Source organism: Brachionichthys hirsutus, chromosome 13 (genome assembly GCF_040956055.1).
Source record: "Brachionichthys hirsutus isolate HB-005 chromosome 13, CSIRO-AGI_Bhir_v1, whole genome shotgun sequence".
Classification (NCBI taxonomy): domain Eukaryota; kingdom Metazoa; phylum Chordata; class Actinopteri; order Lophiiformes; family Brachionichthyidae; genus Brachionichthys; species Brachionichthys hirsutus.
In genome coordinates this window covers 6,895,245-6,910,105 of record NC_090909.1, presented here as the reverse complement: position 1 = coordinate 6,910,105, position 14,861 = coordinate 6,895,245, and the positions used below count along the sequence as shown (strand labels likewise).

The window sequence follows — 14,861 nt, the reverse complement described above, 5'->3', positions numbered from 1 at the left end:
ACAGACGCCTACATAAAAACACGCCGCTTCAGTCAGGTCAGTATTTATTTAAAAAGTAAGAATACATTTGCATGGTTTTAATCATTTGGATTGAAATCAGTGCGTTTCCCTGGATGCACTGGAGATTTGAATCTGGTGAAGCAACCGTGGCAGTTTCCCGTGGGTGGAGCAGAGGAGCATCTCCTCCCGCTGATGGAGGGCGTGAACACTGCTGCGTTCCCCCCCCCCCCCCCCCCCCACTGTCATTGTACCCCGAGCCAACGTCTCCTAGCAACCACGACCCCTCCTCCCTCATTACTTGCGTCAATCCTCCACCAAACTTCCTTCCTCGATAACTTTATTTAGAAACCAGATGGCTTGCACATCTCTGGATAGCACCATTCACAACCGCTGCGCGTTGCATCACCATCGCCGTCGTCGTGTGAACAGCTCTGAATGTAAACATCCCTTTCTCTTACCATCCTGCACTGCACCGTTTCCTTCCCGAAGGCAACGAACAAACATTTCCGAACGCCTCGACACATTAAACCGCGGCGGGGCGGCCCGAGCTCTGCGTCCTGTCCCGTTTTTTTTTTAAAGAGCAGCTCGTGCTTCTTTAAGAGGGAGGGAAAATCTATATTTACATTTCCATTTTACTGGAGACAAAAAGAAGAGAGCCCCCACGCCGCATAACATCAACGGGCAAAAGGAGGCAGGCCATTTGTTTTTGCACGCCAAACAATGAAAGCCACATTGATTTGCCACCCCGTTGCCGAAGCGTGTGAAGGAATACGTTTCTCTGCTAATTAACGTTGCTGACACCTTGAATGAAAAAAATAAATGCTGCAGTTGGTAGCAAACCGCTTTCCAATTGGCTCCTTCCCGCGTGCGCCTGACGACTGGTGCAACATTCTCTGCTCTATTTCGGATCACTTTTCCTCTCAAATTATTTTCAGCACTTCAGAGCAGGCAGACGCCTCTTTGTGCAGGTTCCTTGGCAGAGATCTGATCCCAGACCAGGGTTACCTCAAATCCCGTGAATGTCAGGACTGCTGGCCTCCAGTCAGCCTTTTAACATCAAAATTGAATTGGCACTACTAGAGTCACATCCTGGATGGGTGGACAATCCTTGCAATCAAAACATCATTATCTCAACTGAATGATCAAAACACACACACACACACACACACACACACACACAGTGTGTAAACGTCCACAAACGCCCGTCATCTGGGTCATGCACTCAGAGGCAGCTCACCTGATATATCTATATGTAATAATAATAATAGCAAAGACTCCACTTTAAATATTTATAGTCGTCTGCTTGACCCAGAAGAACCTGCGATAGAGCAAAGACAGAAAAATAGAGCATTTTGCTGCTTCTCCCACCCCCCCCCCCACTGATGGCGAGACGATGACGAGGCTGCTTGAGGCGCGTGCAGCTAAAAGAAAAGTCTGACAAAGTCAATTTTCCGATCCGAAACCAAACTGGCGTATTCGACGAGCGTAGAAGCGGGGAGACACACACAGACGAGCCGCGGGCTAACGTCCTCATCCGACGCTTCCGCCTGTCAGGCAAGCTTTTTGAGCGTTGAGCAATTCTCCTTCTGCCGTCAGCCGGCCGATAAACGCTCGCCAGCCTGCCAAGTGTGTCTGCGTGTTCCAATCCAAAGTGCTCGCAGCAATCGAACAGGTTTGGGTACGCCAGAGGACATCTTGTACTAATCCTGCAGCTGGGAGCGCGCACACACACACACACACACTGCACTTTGGACTAAGACAGTGCCCCCCCCCCCCCCCCCCACGCTTCTTTAGACTCACCCACAGCAGGAGCGTCGTACTCGTCCCCCAGCAGTATTTCAGGAGCAGAGTAGGCCAGCGAGCCGCAGGAGGTGTTGAGGTTTTTGCCGGGCTGGAAGCGGTTGCTGAAGCCGAAGTCGGTGAGCTTGACGATGCCCTGCTTCTCGAAGAACACCACGTTCTCCGGCTTCAGGTCCCGGTGCACCACGTGCAGCCGGTGACAGTAGGAGATGGCGTGGACGATTTGGGCAAAGTAACACTTGGCCACCTTTTCGCCGTTGGAGAGACGGAGAGAGAACGCAACGAGATGTCAGGTCGGGGGGGGGGGCCGCGGTTCTCATCAGCAGCTGCAATAGAAACGACGGCAGCGTCGACCTTCTCACTTAACCCTTAAATGTTCTTAAAAAAGGTTCTTCTCCTGTAGACCCACGAAAACAAGTCCGGGATCTCAGTGCGTTCACCGATTACTAAAAGGTCTACTTTACTGGTTGTGTCCCAGTAACCCCCCCCCCCCCCACGGTGACTCACAACCCTCCTCACCTCTTCACTCAGACCTCCATCGTGCTTCATGATGCGGTCGTACATGTCCCCTCCGTCCCCCAGCTCCAGGATGAGGTAGAGCTTGGTGGCCGTGTCGATGACCTCGTAGAGGCGCACCACGTTGGGGTGCTGCACCAACTTCATGCATCGCACCTCCTGGAACAGATGCCCCCGCGCCACCGGGTCCAGTTTAGTCTTATCGATCACCTTCACTGCGACCTGGGGGGGGGGGGGGGGAAAGGACGGTGAGAAGCGTTAAGCTTTTTAGGTCTTCGTTGAACGCTAGAGACGCGACTCAGACGTCTACGGCAGGTACAGAGATCGCCCGGCGTACCTGCTCCCCGGTGAACACGTGTCGGGCCAGTTTGACCACAGCAAAGTGCCCGCGGCCCAGCGTCTTGTCCAGATCGTACAGACCGGCGATCTTCCCCTCGCGATGCCGTTTGAGGCCCGCCATGGCTGCCTTTGGATGTCTGTCGCCCCCGCTGGTCAGGCGTTCATCTCCTCCTTGAGTTGGGTGAATTAGCCGAGGGTCGTCGGCTCGCTTTATTCAGCGGTGGGTCCTCTCGAGGTAGCGGCGAGCGGTTTAACGGTGAGGATGAACGCCGATGTAACAGAAAATGCTAGCAGGGCTTGGTCCTGCTAAACGTTGAATATTTCATTCGGCCCCATCCTCCGATGACCTGAGGTGGGAAAGAGAGAAGCAGGGACATGAATTCAGCCGTTCACGCACGACACAATAACACCTCACCGCTCCGGAGAGCTTCTGACAGCTGTCTGTTACCATCGAGACTGCATTCTGGGCACGTTAAAAATAACTCAACAATTAGTCAGCCAAAAATGTTTCTTTAAATAGATCAGAGTACAGTAACAGAGACACGAGACCGCCACCAATGTGGAGCTGAGATAACTCACATAAATACCTTCCAGGTATGTGTAAGGACAAAATATTACTGCGTTGTTATAGGACCCATAAACTACAAATGATAAACATCATAAACTACAAATGATAAACATGTTATTGGAAATGCTGGAGCCAGTCATTCAGGTTTCACTATGTACTTTAACACAAGACAAATCATCAATGAAAAAATGTCATATATATATATATAAAGTATATATACATATATATACACTGTATATGTCATATATACATACAGTATATACAAACACATTTATACAAATATATATATATATATATACTGTACATAGATATACATATATAGATACTGTATACTGTATACTGATACTTGCTCACAATGAATGAATTCTTTGTTCCACAATCATCGTTGTCTCGTTTGTTTGTTTTTGTTTGCCTTCAGGGGTAAAAAAAAAATCTCTTTCAACTCCAAACCAACTCATGTTCACGAGTCGAACGCCGCCGCCTGCCCCCCAGGAGTGACTGTCATCGGAAACTACGCTGTGAATATGGAAAGGAAAAGATAAAAGCCTCCAGGGAGGGCATGGCATTCCTCTTCCAAGAAACGACCTGCGTGCCAAAAACAACACACACAAAGTGTACGGACACGCAGAGTACAACAACGAAGAACATTCCAGAGAGGTGATCCTCGCCCAGGTGTGTCCCGCTCCCCTGGAAACCTGTGTGTGTGTGTGTAGGTGTGTAGGTGTGTGACCCTCATTTGGAGGTGCGTACCTGTGAGAGTAGAGTGAGTAATTTCCCCCCCCACACAATAGGAGGCTGACATCTGTCTCACAGACGCTAAAGTAATCTGCTGAAGTCTGGCACCTACGACACACAGAGGCGAACGCCAAACAGAGGCGAACGACACACAGAGGCAAACGCCAAACAGAGGTGAACGACACACAGAGGCGAACGCCAAACAGAGGCAAACGACACACAGAGGCGAACGCCACCGCAGAGGCGAACGCCAAACAGAGGCGAAGGCCACACAGAGGCGAACGACACACAGAGGCGAACGCCACCGCAGAGGGAACGGCACCACAGAGGCGAAGGCCACACAGAGGCGAACGCCACATAGAGGCGAACGCCACATAGAGGCGAACGCCACACAGAGGCGAATGCCACACAAAGGCGAACGCCACCGCAGAGGCGAACGCCAAACAGAGGCAAACGACACACAGAGGTGAACGCCACCGCAGAGGTGAACGCCACACAGAGGCGAAGGCCACACAGAGGCGAACGCCACACAGAGGCGAACGCCACACAGAGGTGAACGCCACCGCAGAGGCGAACGACACACAGAGGCGAACGCCACACAGAGGCGAACGCCACACAGAGGTGAACGCCACCGCAGAGGCGAACGCCACACAGAGGCGAAGGCCACACAGAGGCGAACGCCACACAGAGGTGAACGCCACCGCAGAGGCGAACGACACACAGAGGCGAACGCCACCGCAGCCAGCTCTGACACGCAGGTGAGGCTGATGCCACCTGTCAGGTGAGCTCAACGTGAGCTGCAGAGCCGGCTGGTCAAACCAGGAGCAAAAACACATCGAGGTGTGTGTGTGTGTGTGTGTGTGTGTGTGTTCAAGCACTCGATGGCATTAGAATGCTGATGGGTGGCACAGGAAGTTGAGCCAACCAACACAGAGTACAACAATGTACTGCGCCGGCCATGCATGCGTTCAAGGCGTGGGTACTGCGTTCGTGGAAACGGTAGTAACGTGCGTACAGGAAACACACATTTATGCTGCCAAGGAACAGTTACGTAACCGCTGAACCATTTAAGGTATTAAGGGGGGGGGTTTTATCAATGCTCTGATTAGGACTAAATCTGATTAAGACATCAGAGTATTGGTGCGGAAGCTCTGGGCTCAGGTTGCCGTTTACTTTATTCCACAGAACCATTCGATTAAAAACAGAAGATGGAATATATATATATATATATATATATATATCCTGCTGTCGTCTCCTAATAGTCTCTCGACCCTTTGGTATTTATCAACGTCCAAATAACGAAAGTGTTATACGGACGAGACAGGAATAACACAGGTGCAATAAAGTGATCTACACACACACACACACACACACACGCACAAAGATCACAATGAAATACATGCCCGAGCGATGAGGGTACTGAAGTACTACACCACTGTACATGTACTACACGCTGTACTCCAGGATCGTATTTAAGACAGATGTTCTCGGGACCTCCAATGTTGTGATCAGACTCACCCGACCCTGGATCAGCTGTGTAGTGTAGCTGCTGGGCCCATAAGGGACCGAGCTGCGCCCCCCCCCCCTGTTATGTCCGCGTGTCTGTAACCGCATCGAACATGTCAACGCAAACAACGCACGCACGAAGACATCGACGACGCGGGCAGCGACCGACCCACGGATCGCAGCTAACTTGACAACAACACGGGCCCAGTAGCATCAACCTGGTGCGGGAAAAGCGGCCCGACTCACCGCAGAGGAGCCCGGAGGGCAGCGCCAGCCGTGCGGGTCCGTTCCCCTCTAATCCTGCGGGAGGACGCGGAGCTCCGGGCGGGGTGGAAACGCGTCCGCCGTTCGGTTCAACGCTCCGATCTCACTTGGCAGCGACCGAACGAGTTACCTGGCGTCACCGCTCAGCCCCGCCCCCTACCTTCTGTCGCTCCGGCAGTGTCAGCCACAGGAAGTTCACCTTTCAAAATAAAAGTCTTGAAAACGTGTTCTTTTCAAAACAAACGCGTTAGTTTGTTTTTATTTAAAATGAAATATCTCAAAAGACTGAGCAGAGATTTTTTTTGAGGATTTCAGCAGGCGTGTGTCTTTGGGGAAGGGCGAGTTCGTGAAATTTAGAGGCCAATCGAGTGGCAGATGTGGATTCTGAATGGCTTTTTCAGCTTTAATATCGCAGAATAACACCTTTTCATACATTTTGACTGCAACGTGAAATATCGTAACCCAGACCCCCCCAAAATAATAATATGTAACTGAAATAATGCAGATTCGGAGTCATTGAAGTGGATTCTGCATCAGTGTAAGGTAAGGAGTGTTATCTCGATGAAAAATAGCTCCGAATCATATTTTCATTTCTGACTCAGTAAATAATACCTGACCTCAAATTCCAGTAATATATTTCTCAGATGATGGTTTATGGTGGTAATATTCATGCCAACCGCATTGAAACTGTGACTGATATCACTTTAATGACCTGCTCTTTTTTGGTAGTGTTGTGAGGATTCCTTAAATATTAGGACTTAACTTGAAGAAAAGTAACGGCCTTCATCTATGATCAAAATGGAATATTTTTGTTGTTCTTTTACTTTCCAAGGGGAGTTGGCCTGATTTCCGCTTTCTTTTCCAGTGAATGGCATTTCTATCATCGCTGCGCCTCTGTGACGTCACAACTACGCTCACAGAACAGCGTGTCCGCTCTTATCACAGAACAGCTACTCTTACCCAACCTGCGCCCATATCGACGTATTAAAACGAACATTGGTATGTTCTAGAAACACAATCCACCCGGCTGTCATTCTAACCCACCTTTCATCGTATCTTACATGCCTGCCGGGTATCGTGTAATATTGACTATCTCCACTTTGATCTCTGGAACTGGTTTAGCTGGTGAAAGAACCAGTCCCAACGCTGCTGAACTTCATCCAAATGGGATTCTGAAACGAGAAAGTGTTTGATAGCTTTTTGCTTCTTTTACTATCAAAGTAGCTCCTTTACATTAATATTTTTGTCTTGAACGGCTGCCTTTTTGCCACAGATATACCTTTATTTTTTTCCTTCATGTAATAAAAACAAAAGCCTCGGCCGACATATTAGACGACACTGCCATCTAGTGGATGTTTGAGAACATGGTTCTTAAAACAAACAGCAGGATCCCACTTATGGGGTAATTGACCCATTTCGTGCTGTGGCAGTCAGATCAATTTAGTTTCCAGGTAAATCAAAGCTAATTTAGCTCACAATCAAGTGGCTTTCTGCAGGAAGTCTGGACTGTGGATTAAAAATAACACTTCGGTGAATCAAGCTGAAGTTTTCAGGCAGCAGTTGGGTAAACACATGTACGGTATTCAAAAAGGGGTGCAGCCAGGATATAGCCAGCACCCATTGCATTTGGCCTAAAGAAAGCCTCTCGAGTGGCTTACAAGTTACATTTACAAGTCTAAATGTTTTGACGATAAATGGCCAGATGTGGTGAAATAAATCTGCCTCGAGTCGTATGATGTTTTCCCCACAGCAAAAGGACAAAGAATGAGAAGATGCAGAGGATAAACTGAAAAGGAACTTTATTTTGTGAAAAGTGTTCACTTCTTTGCTGCCTGCTTCTGGAGTTTCTTCACCTCATGCTTGATGATCTTGTTCCTCTGCAGAAACAAAAGCATTATTTCAAAAATACTGCATCAAGTCTTACATTCACATCAACAGGATAGAACTACGCAGTCCTTGTCTTTGACCATAATATGACACCAATCTGAAGGTACTTCAGAATGATTCATTTCATTTCAACTGAGTGAGCACTACTAACAGTAGCTGAGGCACACTCACTGTCACAATAAAATCAAACCGACTACTCATTGATAAAATAAATGAAAAAAGAGGCTCCGTTCTTGTTCAACAGTCTAAAGACAATTTTTTTTATGATCTGAGGCCAACAAATAAATGATAATTATATCCTCCTGAGACCCAGCCAGTTAGCATGTCCTCTGTAGTGGACATTTGTCCATTACAGGGGACATGCTAACCCAAAGCTGGATCCCAGGAGGATACGACCAACGTTAGCTGTTCAAGATTTCCAACCTTTCAGCTACTTTGCTGCCCCGGTCATTTAGAGTAACTAAACCTGATCCAGGTCTCTGCTGCACTCACCATCCTCTTCGCCTTCATCACCTTGAAGCGGTCAAAGTCAGACATTTTGGCCCTCTGAAATGACAAGAAGTTGATGTCAGGGTCAGAAGCTTTGTCCACAAGAATCGGCGTATTTAACCAGAATCCTGATTTGTGACTGGCCAGCATACAGTACAGGACAAAAAGAATTGTTCAATAATAATAATAAAAAGGAAACTCAATGGAGAACAGTCAGCAATTCCGTCACTCGTTTCAATAACAAGCAAATTGTTTATGGTTTAAGAGCCAGCGTCTCATACCGAATGACTATTACAAAAATTAATTACACAGAACAGGCTGCAATCAGGACCGGCCAGACGCAGCTCAGTAGCTGACACTGGCTGCGCAACCTCATCCATCAAATAATTATTGATAACCAATAAAAGCATACGGAAGTTTGGAATAGCGATCAAATGGATCAGAATAAAACCACCACCGCCACCAAACACTCAGGAAACGGGGATGAGGGGACCGTTTGTACCGGCTGGTTGCAGTCTGATTCTAATACAGCCGTTTTCCTCAAGGCACAAACAAAACAAAACATACATTCACATATTCTAGAATATAAAAATGAGAACTAACAGGGCCCCAGATTGTCCCTACGAGCACCACTGCAATGTGCAGACAGTATACGACCCTTACTTTTCTGACATGTTGTCTAAAACAAGCTTTACAGTGATAAAAGCATAGAAATCCGAAAGCCAACCGCAGATTTGCGACCACGGAGACATCATCTACCAAACCTCCTAAAATGACACGGCTGGAAAAACAAAAAACCCGTCTTTACCTTTTGTCTTGCCTCAATCTTCTTGGCCCAGCTGCTCTTTTCCCACTTGTCGTTGACCTGGGCCTTTTCCCAGGCTCTCCTCACAAACTTCTGACGGGCACTGAGAACACAATTAGAGGTACTGTAGTGCTGACAATACAGGAACCTTTAAAGCCCCATCGCCTTGTTCCATAGGTTGAATTTCTTATAGCATTTTGTGATGTCACAATCGCCCTGAATGAAGCCATGTGAGATATGTTAGTGAATATTTTACTGAAAAAATTAAGCTCATCCGGAAAAGCAAATCTTATCTGAAAATTCTGACATGGTGATGTTTCAAGGGAGCAAATGGTATTAAAAAAAACATGAATAAATAAATTAAAGTGCTGTAAATAAGCGTCATCTTCAAATTAAACCGCTAATTCAATATTTTAAATTGCCATATGCCAGACTGGCCTGCTCATTAGTCAAAAGACTAATAACGTTTCATAAACATCTGCTGAATGAGTGTAGCGGCGTAAAAGAGTGGCTGTCCTGCACTTACAGAACAACAAACAAATCACTTTATTGTTTCCACGTATAATTATTTTTGGATAATATGATGGTCTTCATCAAATCACAGGACCTGTGGTAGAAGGGATTACGGTTGGGCCATCATTCATAACAATGCTGGTACAATTATTAATGTGATGTTTAGGGCCATATCGCCCACCCAAGGACAGATGTGTGCCCCCCCCCCCCACCCCCCCCCTACTCACCTGTGAGGAACCTTGATGACATAGTCTGTGAGCTGCATGCACTTGAAGGGCATGGCTTGCCTCTTCACGCCTGTGCAGGGACCGTCAACCAGGGCCTGGGAAAGCACAGGAGGCCGTCACTACCACCAAAGCTAAAGGCAGCAGCCTATAGCAGCCCGCGGTTCGACGTGTACTCACCCTGTTTTGGTCGATGACATCTACGATGGCCACCAGCTTGCCAGCATAGGGTCCGAAAGAGATGTAGGCGACACGGCCAATCTCCACAAAGCGTTTGAACACCTGAGGAAGGGCATTTAAAAAAAAATAGCTTAATTAAAGCTAACATGAGAACGGCTACATGACAGCAACCAGAGGCGACTGTTTGGTTTACTAGCGCTAATTAGCTTATGCTACCGATTTGCAAATCATTTACTAAACTGGACTATTTTTAATAAATGTGCAACATATGTAAACGCAACAATTTCGTCAGCGTGTGATTATTTGTCCTTGTTCTGGTGACAAAATGGGCGAATTCGATATTCTTGACAGAACATTTCTTGGCCCGGTCAACTCGACGGACCACGTTGTACGAGGGAATTGCCGACATTTTATAGATGAAGCGTTAAAACAAGAAATATACGAATATGTCTGCATCAAACGCGCCACATCTATGCATATAACTGGGTTATAAATACATTTGAGCCGCGTCGTTTTAGAATAAAGACATATAAAAGCAAGAAATAAATGTATAAATACGAACGCTCTCATCGCGAGCTCACCATGATGGCTGTCCGGGAGCAGAAAGGACGTTACAACTTCCGCCCGACGCACATACTACTTCCGGTAATAGTTACGCATGCGCAGTGACACAAAAGCGATACATTGCGTTTTACGATTTCAACAAATTGAGATTAATACGTTGAAAAATCCACGCAAATCCACGCAAATCTACTGATACTGGATTTTTTTTTTTTTTTAAAGCGGCCCCACATCCTAAAGTGGATTTAGGCTTTGGCAACGCACCGCTTATTTTTGTATTTATTTACTTACTTACTAACTTCCCGACTTACTGACTTACTTTCTTATTTTAGTCCATATTTTAATATACATAGTTATATTTCCTTTAAATAAAATTGTCCTAAATGACCATTCCAAGACAACAGTTGTATCGCATATATTTGTAATACTTATGTTCTTCATAATAAAAGCGTACAATACACAAAATAAAAAATTTGCAATATAAACTGCCCGAGCAAATGTACACATAAATATCACTGTGAATGTAGAAGTAACAAACATAGTTTAACACGAGGCAGTACTGTAGTCATAAACGTAGTGACGGCAGTCACAGTTGATTTTCCTATCAGGGATTTTTTATTTATTTTTATTCTTATTTACTCAGTGATACCTAAAATGGAACATGCCCCACATTTACATTAAGTACTTCTACAATGGTGTTTGACAAATGAAAAACAAAAAACGGGCAACGGAACTCCTTATTTGAAAGTCCAGATCCTCCGTTCCTGAGATCAAGAGCAACGTCCTGTCCACGAACAGTTGCGTTTGTTACGGCAGCCTCTGATGCACCTGAAGGCAGCACAGCTAATGGGGCGGGGCGACAGTCGATAATAAGTCCACCTTCGCTTCCCGAAAGAAGTTACTTTCTCCCTCAGACAACGAAGACGTTTGTTTATCCGGCAGACTTGGTAATTTATTTTTCCGTAACGATTAAGTATTTGTTGGATTTTTTTTTATTAATCTAAAACAAAATAAATAATTGCTGCGTACATACAGCGTGTTGTTTTGTGCATTTTGCGCAGTTTTCTTTTTTTAAAGTCTTAAATGTGATTGTATATTTTATATGAGGGACGGCACGGCATAAAGTCGTACCTTGTGCTTTATGCAAAATAGTACAGAATTGCGGGACAGTCCATTGAGTTTTTAATTTTTATGTTTCTGTACCTGGGTTTGAGTATTCTCCCACCACTGCGTTGACTACAAACTTTGCTTTCCAGGTGACAGTGATCCAGAATGCAGCGTAATCCAGTGACAACGTCCATGTAAGTGGCATCTTCTGAAAAATGAGGTTTCAATGCACATATTAGGATGTTGTAAAACAATTACAAGATCCTAACATGTGCAGCCAATGGAAGATTAATGGTAAATCAGCACATGAGTGTAATGATTTATTAAACAGTGCTGAGTATCAGTTCTACTTTTATCTCTGTTTATCTCATTTCTATGCACCAGACCAGCATCTGAGATGCTTAATTTCCTCCAGCGCCACGGACAACAAGGTAGGGCACCAGACATCCTTGCCTGACAATCTGAAACATTTACCATCACAAAACATTCAAACTCCCTTTTGTCTAATATATTTTGCAGATCCAGATTACTTGACATGGGTTTCAGATGTTGTGTCCAGAAACAGACACAAGTCTTCCCTCCTGAAGAATCCAGCCGGTGCCGCGTGGACAATAGGAGGCCTGGATGACACCGTCTACAGCGGCAAACATCGCGAGGTGAATGGATGGGGGAAATTCTACCTTCCTCAGGTGGTAAGCATGCAGGTCATAGGCGTGGTGAAGGGGACCTCATGCTGCTGTGACCAGCTGGTTCTGATGACCTGCGATGAAGGGAAGATATACGCCTACGATGGCGAGCAAGAAGAACTCCATGTGGTGGCGTCAAGCCTGAAGCAGCTCTGTGACGAGGGAATGGAGTATCCAGCATCCAAGAGTTACTACAACGGGGAGGCCTTCAACGATATGGTGAGAGGTTCAGCTGCTGGGGAGAGCATGTGTTTGTGATTGAGATCTGATACTGGTATTTCTGGTTGCATGCAGACTCAGGAAGACTGGGATGAAGTGAGGAAGGGTGCCGTGGGGAAGCGTTTGGACGAGGCACATCGTAAACTGGTGACAGCAGAGAAATCCAAATTACTGGCCGCTCTCAAATAAACATGTGGGTAACTTCATCATTATTTTTTATCTTTATTCTGTATTAACTGATCAATTCCCCCCCCCGTCTCCTCAGGATTCTGCAATTGATGCATCTGGTTTTCTTTTGTTTGAGTTGATGGTTGGAAAATAAAATGTCATCAATAACCTGCATCTGTGTGTTTTATTAAAATCAATAAACAAATGACTCAGTGGTAATCAATATAAGGACAAATTCGTTGATTTATCGTGAGGACATACGGTCACCCCATTTGGGTTCACGAAGAGCAAAAACCAAGAATCAACTGGACTTGTTCAAGTTTGTTTGAAGACGTTTCACGTCTCATCAAAGAGGCGTCTTCAGTTCTAAATGACCAGTAGAGCGTCCAGATATTTATATTCCTGTTGGAGTAGAAAACAAAGAAAGATACTGGTCTGTGTGTGTGTGTGTGTGGGGGGGGGGGGCACTTATGGAATGCTTTTTTTAAAATTGTCATCACAATACAAGTACAGTACAACAACGAAACAAACCTGACCTACAGTCTGTGTGTGCAACTGGATTATTTTCAGATCAGAATTATAATCTTAATCTGTCGTTCTGTGTTAACTTTCATGGCATCTGAACAGAAAGATTTCATGGCCAAACCTAGATCCTGTATTTGATACGCCTCCGGTTTCATATTTAGTCAGCATGATTAAATTCACTGGAAATTCAGAGGCAACACCGCAGCCAATTTTACAACACGCGGTCTGTGGCACAATCTGGGATCGTAAAATATATATTTGGAGGGGGCCAGTAGTCAAAGCACAATAACAGGTACAGAGACATGGATTCAGATGCTCGAATGGATTTCATGTGCAAGCATTGATAAATAATCGGGAAAAAAAAATAGAAATAGATCCAGATCTGTCAAAGTGAGAAATATTTTTGTTGACAATTTATAATCGACTGTTAATAAAGATATTATTCCAAATGTGAGGAGGAGGTTTTCAGGGTCGTATAATGTTCTAGTTTTATTAAATTGACATGAAGCAGATCCGTGTAAAGAAAACTTGTTTTATTTCTTTTTTTGTGTGGCAATATGACGGAAGGCAGTTTAGTGAACCGTACAAAAGTTTTCCTGGACTGTTCAAGGAGGCTGGCATAAAGCAAGATCCACAAGATCCAAATGTTTGTTTGAGACTGAAATGGGAATGATTGAGAAGAGAGTCCACAAGTAAAACGCATTCAGGAGGACCAACAAACAATTTAATGTGCACACATCAATACGGAACACAACTTTGCAGTCACATTTACTACATTATACATCTACTGCTTATACTGCATTGTTTGTTACTACTGTACACAAGAACATACTGCAGTTCAATACTAAACAATTGTTGGACAGCAGCGAGGCACAAGCTGAATACTGTTTCACTTAAAGAAGTCGGGGGGGAGGGAAGTCCAAGTGAGTTTTCAAAATGGCTGTTTATAGTGTGCTGACTGATCATTAATAGATTTAAGGAACTGGAGTTCTGTGTTAACTTTTATGGCATCTGAACAGAAAGATTTCATGGCCAAACCTAGATCCTGTATTTGATACGCCTCCAGGACAAGAGTTTCATATTTAGTCAGCATGATTAAATTCACTGGAAATTCAGAGGCAACACCGCAGCCAATTTCACAACACGCGGTCTGTGGCACAATCTCACAATCATGGTGACCTGTCTACCATTGTGCTGGTAGACATTGCATGTCCAGTAATTTTCCAGCGAAGCCGCCTCGCTTTCACGATAAACCTGTTATCTGTGTGTGTGGGAGCTGAAGTTTGGGTTCCAGCCAAGTTCATGGACTTTAAAAGGGAGTGGACGTTTGATTCTGGGTAAGGAAGTCGTTCTCTCTTCCTCCTTCATTTGCGCTCTGCTGGCACGGTGAGTAGCTGCTTCTAAGCTGTTAGCCAGCGTCCCATGCCATTATGTTTAAATCATACTTTGCTTACTTTATGCCAGTTATTTGTGCAGTGTGTAATTGCTGTAATGGGTTCTATCTTATTTCGCCTTTCACCCATTGAAATGAACATGTGCAATAAAGGTTTCTTCATCTCAGACTCTATCACGATCACTATCAGGTGCAATCATTTTGCTATTAAATCATGTTATATCATCTGCACTTTATTTATTATAACTCCTGACTTTTTGTACATATCTTTTCTCCTATTTTGTGTTATCTTTATTCTGTTCAGTGCATACACTTTTATTGAATATTTCTATTTTATTATTTACTGTAATTCGTTGGAGTAACCTGGAACCAGAAT

General features: G+C 45.1%; 2 protein-coding genes across 2 annotated transcripts in view; both read right to left on the bottom strand.

Moving 5' to 3' along the window:
* The window catches only part of LOC137903429 (SNF-related serine/threonine-protein kinase-like), an 11,245-nt gene extending 5,417 nt beyond the window's left edge, over positions 1 to 5,828 (bottom strand). The window contains exons 1-4 of the mRNA XM_068747580.1: positions 5,711 to 5,828; positions 2,654 to 3,002; positions 2,320 to 2,538; positions 1,785 to 2,047 (exon numbers count right to left, since the gene is read on the bottom strand). Coding sequence (XP_068603681.1) covers positions 1,785 to 2,047; positions 2,320 to 2,538; positions 2,654 to 2,776 — 605 coding nt within the window. The 5' untranslated portion in view covers positions 2,777 to 3,002; positions 5,711 to 5,828. The remainder of the gene's footprint in view (positions 1 to 1,784; positions 2,048 to 2,319; positions 2,539 to 2,653; positions 3,003 to 5,710) is intronic.
* Positions 5,829 to 7,510: 1,682 nt separating this feature from the next.
* rpl14 (ribosomal protein L14) lies at positions 7,511 to 10,448 on the bottom strand. Its single transcript, XM_068747292.1, has 6 exons — positions 10,408 to 10,448; positions 9,827 to 9,928; positions 9,650 to 9,744; positions 8,913 to 9,012; positions 8,108 to 8,161; positions 7,511 to 7,605 (listed from the first exon to the last, which is right to left on the bottom strand). The coding sequence occupies exons 1-6, from the start codon at positions 10,408 to 10,410 to the stop codon at positions 7,546 to 7,548; spliced, it is 414 nt and encodes a 137-aa protein (XP_068603393.1). The 5' UTR covers positions 10,411 to 10,448; the 3' UTR covers positions 7,511 to 7,545.
* Positions 10,449 to 14,861: the final 4,413 nt, after the last annotated feature.